This window comes from Eretmochelys imbricata, chromosome 4, assembly GCF_965152235.1.
Source record: "Eretmochelys imbricata isolate rEreImb1 chromosome 4, rEreImb1.hap1, whole genome shotgun sequence".
Taxonomy (NCBI): Eukaryota; Metazoa; Chordata; order Testudines; family Cheloniidae; genus Eretmochelys; species Eretmochelys imbricata.
In genome coordinates this window covers 115,682,525-115,695,196 of record NC_135575.1, presented here as the reverse complement: position 1 = coordinate 115,695,196, position 12,672 = coordinate 115,682,525, and the positions used below count along the sequence as shown (strand labels likewise).

The following is a 12,672-nucleotide window of genomic DNA, read 5'->3' as shown; positions in this document are numbered from 1 at the left end:
CTTACAAGGCAGTTACCCATCTTCCACATGTGGACACTGGTAGGATTAAAGTTTTTCCAGCCCTTTCCACAGTGTCTGTATCTCTTGGTCACAGTTTCATGTCAGTTCTTTGACTAGGTGAAAATGACCATTCTCCCCACATCTGACTGACTGCTTTAGACCGTTTATAGTTCTGTGTTTGTCAGGCCTCTTAAACCAGGTCAAACAGCATATGCAATTACCCCCAGGGGGCAAAACTTTCCCAGGCTTTTTACCTGCCTTAGGGATTTGCATTAATTACCCCCTAGTTATTTTAGCTCCTGCAAAAAGCCCTGTAACTCCCCATGGAACCAGGAATACAACTGTGAGTTAGCCCCTAGTGATATGTATACCATAAAGTCAATATAATGGTCTTTGAATATTCCATGTGTTCATAACATCTTTCACAGTGGCCTCCTTGGCATGCCTTAGGTGTATTCCCATTGTAGAAATTTGCAGAGCTGTTAAATGGAGCTCTGTTTATGCATTTACAAAACATTATGCGCTATATCTAGCATCCCAGTTGAGTTAATTAGGATGCCATATCCCACCCTCTTCAGATGACAGCACTGCTTATCAAGTTATCCCATTAATGGGAATTGCAAAGGCCATCTGAAGAAGAAATGAAGGTTACTTACATGTAGCCAATATTCTCTGAGATGGACTTTCATTCCCCTCCCAGTTTTCTCAGAGTCCTGATTACAATTTCGGACCTGAAGATGCTGTGGAAGGAACTGAGACAGCTGGAGTATCAAGCCCTCTTCTATGCCCTTGCCCTTGGAAAGTGCAGGAAGAAGAGGGGCAGGAGAGTGCTCTGATAGGCATTGCTATGAAATAATCCACTGTCAGCTACACCATCGCCACATCCCCATGAGTGTTATGCAGAGTGCATCTTGCAGGTGAGTAACCTTCATTTCTAAATTTCCCTGATTCTATACATCACAAATGTTTTATTAGGCCTTCATGCCATTTTGTGTATTTCTCTTTCTTTCCCTTTTGCTATGTTTATTCATTTTTCAAAAACAGAATAGAAAGTCTGAATAATTAATCTAAAAAAAAATTTGCAACCAGTATGGTTCCTTGCAGTCTGTGGGTTCTACAGAAACTCCATTGACTGTAATACATAATAAAACTTTGAATACATTTGGCTCATGCCCTTCTTCCCAGGAAAGCCCAGTGCATCACCTGTGTGATGATAGAGGGTCTTCCATACTGTAGCTGCTAAAAAATCAAAGTTCGGCCTTATAAAGAAAAGGATAAAAGGAAATTTTGAAAGCTATTTGTTGTAGTTAAAGCCACATGACTGCCGTCTATATTACTGGGATGTGCAACTGAATTGCTACATACTGCATTAAAAAGTACCTCCTAACATCTAACATTTAAATTGGTTTACTTTGATCCTATATGTTTATGTTAATAAAATGATTACCATTTCCTTATGTGACCTAATACACTAGAAGGAACATCAAATCACAAACTTAATTTTTGTATTTACCCTTAGAACTATGAGAAAAGGCTCCGTGAGAGGGATGTAATTGACAGCAAGGATCACCTAGATGTGCACAGAGCTTTAGTTGCCAAGTATCTCCAGAAGGTGAGAGATGCAAAAAGAGTCAGTACTGATCTTTCTTACTATTTGTTTGTTACTACTCTGTTTAAGTATCAGGAGATAGCTGTGTTAATCTGTATCCACAAAAACAAGTAGTCCGGTGGCACCTTAAAGACTAACAGCTTTATTTGGGCATAAGCTTTCGTGGGTAAAGAGCACACTTCTTCAGATGCATGGAGTGAAAATTACAGATGCAGGCATAAATATACTGACACATGAAAAGAGGGGAGTTACCTCACAAGTGGAGAACCAGTGTTGAATTTTTCAAGTAAAATGCAAGCACCACATTTTTACTGCATTTTTATGTCAGAAGTTGCAGATGTAATCACAAATGACATTTGAGAAATTGATCTAAAGCAGAGTCCTTTGGATAGCTATAGTTTCTGCCCAGAGAGAGTTTTTATGGCTTAATTCAAAACTTTTGAAAGTAATAGAAATGGGGAGACCTGTTAGATGAAACTATTTAGTATTGTATTAATACTATAAAGCAGTCACTGTAATACAAAGATATAAGGCTGTTCGCAGGAAGGGATTAGGTGTAAAATTATAGTAAGAAAATATTGCAGACTCCCTCAAATTGTTAATTATTAATATAATTTTTAAGCTGCACTTTATACTAATTAGTCTCTCTCCCTCTCTCTCTCTCTCTCTCCACCCTCCAAGAAAACACCTTCCATTCTTCCGCTTCCCTCTGTTAGCACAGGAATGTTTGTTCCACTGGAAATTGAAAGAATTAGGAGTTTTAAACTACATTAGGGCTGTCAAGCGATTAAAAAAATTAATCGCGATTAATCACACTGTTAATAATAGAATACCGTTTATTTAAATATTTTTGGATGTTTTCTACATTTTCAAATATATTGATTTCAATTACAACACAATACAAAGTGTACAGTGCTCACTTTATGTTTATTTTTATTACAAATATTTGCACTGTAAAAAACCAAAGAAATAGTATTTTTCAGTTCACCTAATACAAGTACTATGGTGCAATCTCTTTATCACGAAAGTTAAACTTACAGGTGTAGAATTATGTACAAAAAAATAGCTGCATTCAATTCAAAAATAAAACAATGTAAAACTTTAGAGCCTACAAGTCCATTCAGTCCTATTTCTTGTTCAGCCAATCGCTCAGACAAACAAGTTTGTTTACATTTGCAGACAATAATGCTGCCTGCTTCTTGTTTACAATGCATCTGAAATTGAGACCAGATGTTCGCATGGCACTGTTGTAGCTGGCGTTGCAAGATATTTATGTGCTAGATGCCCTAAAGTTTCATACGTTCCTTCATGCTTCAACCACCATTCCAGATGACATGCTTCCATACTGATAACGGGTTCTGCTCAATAACGATCCAAAACAATTTTGATCAGCACATGTTCATTTTCATAATCTGAATCAGATGCCACCAGCTGAAGGTTGATTTTCTTTTTTGGTGGTTCGGGTTCTGTAGTTTCCACATCGGAGTGTTGCTCATTTAAGACTTCTGAAAGCAAGCTCCACACCTTGTCCCTCTCAGATTTTGGAAGGCACTTCAGATTCTTAAACATTAGGTTGAGCTCTGTAGCTATCTTCAGAAATCTCACATTGGTACCTTCTTTGCGCTTTTTCAGATTTGCTGAAAAAAGATGTGCTGGGTCATTATCTGAGACTGCTGTAATATGAAATATATGGCAGAATGTGGGTAAAACAGAGCTAGAGACCTACAATTCTCCCCAAAGTAGTTCAGTCACAAATTCAATGAACACGTTATTTTTTTAACAAGCGTCATCAGCATGGAAGCAGGTCCTTTGGAATGGTGGCCAAAGCATAAAGGGGCATACGAATGTTTAACATATCTGGCAAGTAAATACCTTGCTGTGCCGGCTACAAAAGTGCCATGTGAACACCTGTTCTTACTTTCAGGTGACATTGTAAATAAGAAGCGGACAGCATTATCTCCCGTAAATGTAAACAGACTTGCTTGTCTTAGCGATGGGCTGAACGAAAAGTAGGACTGAGTGGACTTGTAGGCGCTAAAGTTTTATATAGTTTTATTTTTGAATGCAGTTTTGTAACCAAAAAAATCTACATTTGTAAATTGCATTTTAAGATAGAGATTATGTTACAGTACTTGTATGAGGTAAATTGAAAAACACTGTTTCTTTTATTTATCATTTTTACAGTGCAAGTATTTATAATAAAAAATAATAATATAAATTAAGCACTGTACACTTTGTATTCTGTGTTGTAATTGAAATCAATATATTTAAAAATATATTTATATTTAAAAAAATATTTAATAAATATAAATTGGTATTCTATTGTTTAATAGTGCAGTTAAAACTGTGATTAATCGTGATTAATTTTTTTAATTGCGATTAATATTTTTAGTTAATCGTGTGAGTTAACTCTGATTAATCAATAGCCCTAAACTATATATTTTCTTGCAAATATAGTGCTTGAAAAGGGGCCCCATTGACAGTCCTGGAATCTGAAGTGCTCTATTTCGCCACAGAATTGATATAGTATAGATAGGAGGAGTGCAAGCTTCTTCACACTGTTTCATCAATGTGTTTTAACCCTCACTTTGACTCTTTAAGGTATCCAAAAAAATTGTCAATTAGTGCCAGTTATGTTGAGTTTGTAGTGTGGACTCTTCTCCACTTGAATCTGGAAAGACAAAGAGTGCGTGTTCAGAGAATTTCTCTCTTATTTTTTCCATTTCCCTTTACCAGATGTACTGATTCTTGATCCAGGCTCTTTAGTGTGGGACAACTACCGAGACTGCTTCTAGAGGAGTCAGTTACTCTAGAATGGGGTAGTATTTTGTGCTGAGGAAGTATCTATGGAAAGGGAGTCAAGAATCCCTGAACGTGCCCCTTTTTGTTTATGATGGGGCGTTAAGAAAAATAATTCATCTTTTTAATAAATTGAACCACACGTATTTTCAATGAATTTGAGTAAGACATACAATTGGTTGTGTTTCCAGGTTAGAGAATCAGTGATAAACCGGTTTCTAACAGCAAAGCATCATTTCCTTCTTTCTGACCTGGTAAATGAAGAGGAGGTTCCTAGTCTTGGGTAAGGGAAAAAAGTTTTTATCATATCTAAAATAATTAAAATAACTAATTTTAAACTATCCTTATTTCTAGGCTCATAATTATTTCTTTACCACAAAAATTTAGTGTTGTACTCCCTGTTTGTTAATGTTTTAAATTTAGCATAATGCCATATTATTCTGTAAGCATCATGCTTATCTGTGCCAAAATACACAAGTGTTTAAATAACTGCAATAAAACTGCATCATAAATGTTTTAAGGTCATATGCTATTTTCAGCAGAAGTATTCATTCACAGTAACCTTTATTTATATGCTGCCATATTACTCCAGTTTCTGATCTGACCTCATAAGCTTAAGGAGAGTCCAGCTTAGTATGTACCTGAATGACTGACTCCAAGTAAGACCCAAATGTGGTGGCTTTGGTGGTTCAATAGTCAGCACTCTTCCCACTGAATCAGTGCTGAGCAAATGTCTCAGCATGGTGTCGGGGGGGACTGTGAGGCTGGAATTGCATTGTTTCAGATGAAACTTAAATCTGTTTATATATATAATGGGACTTGGTTGAGTATCATCAATTGCTAAATCCAGTAAATTAGATTCACTTAATATTTTCCATAGAAGATATCAAAATGAATTCTGCTCTTCACCTCTCCCGGGTTCTAGTAGGCTTGGCTTGCTTCATTTTGCGTGTGTGTGTGTGTAGGAGGTGTTAGTAGTTCTTTGTCTTTGCTTCTAAAAGGAAAGCTATAAATATAAAAACACAATCCTGATGATTTGCAGAGTAGACATTTTCAATCCCAATGTAGTTTCTGCTGGATATTATGTTCTTTGCTTCCTGTTGTATACTGGTCTGTAATTTTGCTGTGAAGTATTGAACAGCTGCTATGTTTCATCCAGACGTAGCTTTACTGTGCTGATGGATGAAATAGTTCCTGTAATATGTGCATATGTGTATGTATCTGTGGGAACATATATAAAATGTATATCTGAGTATGTATGGATAAGTACATATGTATACTATATCTATATAATTTTTGTATTCTTTTAATGGCTTCCTAGAGTACGCTGTGCACATGTCACTACGCTGTCCATTCCACCACTGATGTTCGCCTTGGTGCTTCTTTCATCTCCTTCCCTAAGATCATCTCACTTTCTTTGTCTGTGCTGATCCCAATGCTTGGAATGCCCTCTGCAGCCCTGTTCATTGCAACTTTCCTCATCTTTTTTAGTTCCCTCCAAAAAAGTCACTTCAGCCCTCATATCTACAAGAAATGTCTAGGGGAAAGAAAGGCAACAAAAAAACTGAACAAATAAAAAGGAATACTGTGCCATGTTAGCAGTGTCCCGCACGTGCTTTCTGTGTACTTCAGCCCCCTTTTAATTAAGTTACGATCCTCACATATTCTGTCATGTTTAATTTACATGGTATGCTCTTTGGGGCTGGGGCCCGGTTTTTATTTACTTTGTGAGGCACCTACCAATGTTGTAATGTGCTTGAAAAACAATAATAAATAGGCATCTATATGTGCATATATAAATATAGCTACTGAGTCCTTTCTGGATGAAAGGAGGTAAAAATATAAGTTAACATAATGTTGTTATGATCTTGATCTTGGACTTAAAGTTTGAAACACAGACAAGTAAAAAAACTGATCCTGAAGAAGTTGCAGTTTAGACTTCTAACCTTTCTTGCTGCACAATTCTAAGGCATTTTGAGAAATGAGCGAACAGATCAGAGGGAAAAGAGAATTGTGAACAGGATGTGGAGGGATAGCTTCGAGGAAAGACACAAGGAAATGCCCTGCAAATAGCATGAAATAATTTTAAAAAGTGCATTTTTGTTTACCCTGTGCTTTACATATGGCTTGACACCTTGCTGCTGGGCACTTCCCATATGTCTCTCTACTTCTGCTCAAACATATTTTTCATCTTTGAAACCTCTTCTCCTTTCTTGCCAGAATATTATATATGTATTTGTTTGCTGTTGTTTTGTGGCTTTGACTTTTTGTACTATGTTTCCATGCCTCTGGTATTTCAAGTCTTTGGGCTTGTCTATGCTACCTGCCGGATCGATCCAGTAGGGGTCGATTTATCGCGTCTAGTACAAACATGGCAAATCGACCACTGAGCGCTCTCCCATCGACTCTGGTACTCCACCAGAACGCAAAGCACAAGCGGAGTTGATGGGAGAGCGTCAGCTGTCGACTTACCGCAGTGAAGACACCGCAGTAAGTAGATCTAAGTACGTCGACTTCAGCTACGTTATTCACGTAGCTGAAATTGCGTATCTTAGATCGACCCCGCGCAGTAGTGTAGGCAAGTCCTTACTCTGCATCACCAACACATAAATGACATTAACTAGCGTTTGTTTGTTTTAAAACTGTTTAAGCAGATAGATAATGAATGAGATTTTCATTTCTTTGCTACTAGAAAGCTTTGTTTACTGCACCATTGTGCCCTTAAGATATTATTTTGATTCAACAATATAAACCTAAGTAGTCCCATCTGCTGGCAAAACAGAGACTTGCTGCTTTTCAACAAAGAAACCATTCTTTTTGGTTCAATACTTTCATGTTGCAGAATGAGAAATAACATTTATAGTTAATTTCCCAATTTGTTTAAAATGAAATTAGCTTGACTGATACTGATTTCCACATGATTAATACTGATTTGTACTGAGCATTGTTTGCTAATCAGATTATATTATTAATAGATTTAAAATACGCACAATACTCTGGAACATGGGAAATATGTTAAAATATGTTAGTGAATTTTCCTGTTTAAAAAAAGTAATTCACCTTTTTATGCTGTTTTTACAAGAATAATGCACTTTCTTAGTTGCATATAATGAGAAGTTGACCTTGGCTAGCAGTTTAGACTTTTTAAAATTGGTTCTGGAATGCTTTCTATAATTAAAATATGTTTGTACAGTTAGAATCATTAATGTATGTTTTTTCACACATCTGTTTTTATTCTTTTCCTGTTTTTCTTTTTATTCTGCTTTGCCTTGTGTTATAAGTTCTGATGACCCAGGGTATGTCATGGCACATTAATTTCTGTTTCCCCTTTGTAGCCTGCAGTTTGTCATAGATAGTTCTGGACTTTGATTTTTTTGGTGTATTACATACATTGGATAATGTCATCTAATAGGCATCTTGTTTATATAATTATAGTAGGTTAGATCTGTTTTAAAGTTTTTAAATTAATTTTATTTCATATTCTCACTTAGTTATGATATAATTCTTCGGTACGTTTTGTTAAAAATTTATAAAATACAAAATGCCATTTCTGTGCTAATAAACAATTAAACATATTTCACAATAAATGGCACCAAGAGTATATATTTCTCTTTCTTGTAAGTGCATAGTTTTGTGTATGTGTCAAGAGAGAATTAGAACTCTGGATCCTGTGTAGAAAAGACTAAAACTCTCTTATGATTTCTAGTAATTTAGGACTCAGTCTTTTTAAACTGGCGGAGCCAAAGCGACCACTAAAGCCAAGAAGAAAGGAAAGGAAGAAAGTTACAGCACAGAATCTATCAGATGGAGACATAAATCTTTTAGTGAACATCATTAGAGCTTATGATATTCCAGTGAGAAAACTTGTTTTAAGGTATGAACCTTTTAAAAGGCTTCTAGCTGGAAATGTTCTTTCTCTTTCTAGTGGCTCTTTAATTGCCTTTTTAAAAATCTTTTTCATACTGGAGGCTACATTTTCAAAATCAGCTGTATAAATTGCTTCTGTGAAATTTGCATGCAAAAGGTGTGTGTTTAAATCCCTGTTTTTGGAGTACAGATGCATGTGTCAGTAAATATTTTTAACACGATTAAGTGGCCAGTTCTGAAAATTTGGCTCTCTGTGTATTAAATGCAATGATTGTTTTTATCCTCATGATACTAACACAAAGAGACACATTTACAAATTCATTGATTATGTTGTTTAATAGTATAAGTATTGCTGTTTTGCAAGTTCCTTAGAATTATGTTGTTGTCTAGCAGTGCCTGCTAAGATCACTGGTTTATTGTGCATATTAGGCTGTCTGAAAAAAAAATAATTGGAGGATAATTTGTGATTTTGAGAATATAAATAGCCAGGTAATATCAGACATGCTATCCCTAAAACACTTATAAATATCATGTCTTTTAATTGCATCCAGTACTTATAATATATCCCTTGTACTTACATTAAATAAGATTAGATAGATTAGATGTAATAAAAGAGATTCCAAATAGTCTTTTCTACAAACCAATAGTTATTATATGCATAGTAGAACCCCTGTGTTACAAACTAATTGGGGATTAAGTAGTTCATAAAACCAAAAAGTTCATAAAATTTATCATCTCAAAATCACAGTAGGTAAGGTGCATAAATTGTAGTATGGTGCACTTCATCTCTTTCTTCTTGTCCTTCAAACTACTGCAAAGCAATTTCCAGTACATTAAAGACATCAGAATATGAAGGGATGTCGACTTGTTCATTAATATCACTTTTGTTATGTGGTTTCCCCTGACCCCCGCTTTTTAGGAAGAATGGTTTGTATAGCTGGTTGTTTGTGAGATTGGTCTTGTAGAATCGAGGTTCTTCCTTTCGTATTTGCTCTTGCTTTTCTGCCTTTATGTATTCATTTTAAGCATTTAGCCAGTGGAAAGAACCTAATTTCCATTGTACTAATTCTGAAGCTCAATCCTGCCTTCAGATACAGTTGCTTAAATATCACCTCAAATTTTGTAAGAATGCATTGCATTATTTTTCTTATTTTATGGGGCTTTTATAACAAACATACCTTTCCACTCTACACTTAATTAGTGAAAACATACACAACTCAAAACTAACTTATAAACAGTCTTTTCCTTTGTAGTAATTGTAGGTTTAAGACATCCAATCCAACTAATCTGAACGTAAAACAAAAGTAAAATAATGCTTGCTCAAAAGCCTCACTGAAGAGCAAGCCTTAGATTAGGCATCAAAACTTGAAAAAAACGCTCTCATAAACAGGAGCAATTTCCAAGTAAGACTAAATTTTTGAACCATACCAGAGCTAATTAGTGTTAGTCAGTTGTTGAACATGTGGAATTGAGCCCTTCTGCTACTCTACCTACTTACCATAACTTATATGTTTTATTGGCCTTTCATAAATAGTCTCACTTTGAGGAATAAGTGTAAAGTATAACTTTTTGATTATGATATCGTAAAAGTTTAAGATTTTTTATGAGAAGGAAGAGAGGATTATCTTTTAGCTAATTATCCACTTAATCAGTGTTGAATGTGCATTAAAGTGACAGTGTACATTTTGCCCTCAATATTCCAAAAAAACCTAGCTTTTTAAAAAAGAACTGTGATCTTACATTCTGCCGATCTTGAGTAGTTATTTACATTTATTGTTCAATTTTTGTATTATTATTACATTTACTTGTACAGTGTTTCTATACAACTTTTTGTGGTAAATATAGTTATTTGCATTTGTTCATTCCACACATTAAATTGCTGTCTATATATTAATTTTTGCTTATTTTCCCACGGAGGACTTGTTTAGAAGTTAAGGAATCTGTACTATTTAGAAGTTCCATTGGGATAGATCTGTTTAAGCTGAGCAGCCTGCAGACCATATAAACTCCTCAGGGAAGTGGGAAAGCTGTGCCTTGTCATTCTGAGGGACACATGAATGCCTCAGGAAAGAATGCCTCCAGGCAGGAAGTTCTCTTCCACTGTGGAGCTTATCTCACTACCCTTACAGCTTTGTTTTCACTGAATAAATATAGTCATGGTGTAGAGGCATAACATGAAAATGTCAAAAATATTTTTAGAGCCAAACCAAGTTCTGTACAGCTAACTACATATTTAGTGAAGTGAGGATTAATATTCAGTAGTTCTCTGAGTCCTGGTCCCTATCTGTAGTCTACTGTGAACGCATGTGACCAGAGTCAGAGAATTCTTGAAAGCAGGGTCCATGAATGTGCCTTCGCTGTCCTCTTGCACCCGACCAAAGAGATAAAGGGCGGAACGGACTGACTGACTCTCTCCATTTCCTTCTTATGACCAGATGGCCTGGGTCAGAACCTCCAGTGTCTGGAGCTTTGTCTTTCTTTCTTCTTCAATCTGTAAATACATATATAGATGTTTTTTGTAAATAGTTTTAGGATTTTATCCTATAGTTTTTAGCTAAATTTTATAGTTCAATAGTTAAATTACTCATCCCAGGGAATTCACTAGCTCCCCTCTTTTCCCCATTATGGGACTGGACTTCAACATCTGTGCTTCTTGCAAACACTCCATCTCAGTCAGTGATGATCATCAATGCTGACTGTACTGCCTTGGGGAAGTTCACTTTGTGGCAAAGTGCAGTATCTGCCATTCTTTCCATACCCATGAGGGGTGGGAACTTTGCCTTACCAAGCATTCAGTGGAGAAAGCCATGAGGCCAGTCAGACCCAGGCCACGAGACCATGCTATGCTCAGCAAGGAGTGTGCCTTCTGCCACGAGGTCTGACTTAGGAGAGGGGAAATCTACTCTCACAGATCCCGCATCGGGGTCTTGTTGGGAGGGTAGAGACCATTCCCATAAACATCCAAGCTTCAAAATCCTCTTCAAAGAAGTTAGATACAACTCTGCCTACATCAAGTTTTCTTGCACAGCCCTTGAGGACCTAGAATGCCCTAAGTCTCAGGGTCATCACATGAAGGTGTACAAGTCCAGGGCTCTATTGGTACCGGACTGCTGTCTGGTGGGAACCGTGCCTCCAGTACCAACTAAGCCTTAATGGGGACTGATGGCACCGATAAAAGGCAACCATTGAGCGCCTCAGCCACCAACAGTAGAGCTCTGCCTCACTCAACTGTGGCACAAACTGTAACAACTCTGGCTCCGTCAGTTCAAGTGGACAGGATCCCTTGCCACTCTAATGAGAGCAAAGGCTTATACCCCTCTTGATGATATTTTTGCTCTCCTGGATCCCCAGTCTCCATCACATTAGATGTATTTTATGGGAGGAGTCTGTCTCCCATTCCATCGGCCAGCCATGGCTTCCCCACAGGGGAGCCATCAGTACTGCTGATGAATACGGAATCAACATTTTCTTTGTGAGGAGACTCTGAACCACCTGATGAACTGATGTTTCCTCCTCTGAGGCATAATTTCCCAGACAGGGGACCAGGACCTGGCTGGAATCAAGCTCCACCTCAGCACCTGCATTGGAGCTGTTGGTATGCTATGCCATGGGGACCTCCACAACCACCTTTTGACCTGTCTTACTGGCCATACTGGGGACCATGAGACCTGTACTAACCTGCAGAGTCAACAAGATCTGGTAGGGAGTCAAGCAATCCCTCGATAGAGGTATGTTGACTTCAGCTACGTTATTCAGCTATGTTATATTCCCCCCTCCCGCCCCTCCAGTGTAGATCAGGCCTGAGAGGACAGTCAGAGTTTTTTTCTGACCCCATGGAAAAGGAAGGAAGTGTAGGAATAAATGGTCAGTTTTCACAGTGAAGAGAGGTAAATTGCGGGGTCCTCCAAGGACAAGTGCTGGAACCAGTGCTGTTCAACACATTCATAAATGATCTGGAAAAAAGAACAGTGATGTGGCAAAGTTTGCAGATGATACAAAATTACTCAAGACAGTTAAGTCCAAAGCTGACTGCAAAGAATTACAAAGGGATCTCACGGTGACTGGACAACAAAATGGCAGATGGAATTCAACGTTGATGAGTGCAAAGCAATGCACATTGGAAAATACATAATCCCAACTACACATAAAAAAGATGGGGTCTAAATTAGCTGTTACCACTCAAGAAAGAGATCTTGGAGTCATCGTGGATAGTTCTCTGAAAATATCTACTCAGTGTGCACCAGCAGTCAAAAAGGCTAAAAGAATGTTAGGAACCATTAGAAAAGGAACAGATAATAAGACAAAAAATATCATCATGCCACTATAGAAATACATTGCCAACATTTTGAAGTTCTGGTGGTGGGGAGGGAGGAGAAAGAGAGAGAGAATTAGGAAAA

At 37.2% G+C, this 12,672-nt stretch overlaps 1 protein-coding gene across 5 annotated transcripts in view; it reads left to right on the top strand.

Annotated features, from left to right (window-relative positions):
- The window catches only part of CC2D2A (coiled-coil and C2 domain containing 2A), a 131,548-nt gene that overhangs the window by 72,520 nt on the left and 46,356 nt on the right, over positions 1-12,672 (top strand). For all 5 annotated transcript variants that reach the window (XM_077815829.1, XM_077815832.1, XM_077815830.1 and 2 more), the window contains 3 exons: positions 1,520-1,612; positions 4,600-4,691; positions 8,115-8,282. In XM_077815829.1, coding sequence (XP_077671955.1) covers positions 1,520-1,612; positions 4,600-4,691; positions 8,115-8,282 — 353 coding nt within the window. The remainder of the gene's footprint in view (positions 1-1,519; positions 1,613-4,599; positions 4,692-8,114; positions 8,283-12,672) is intronic.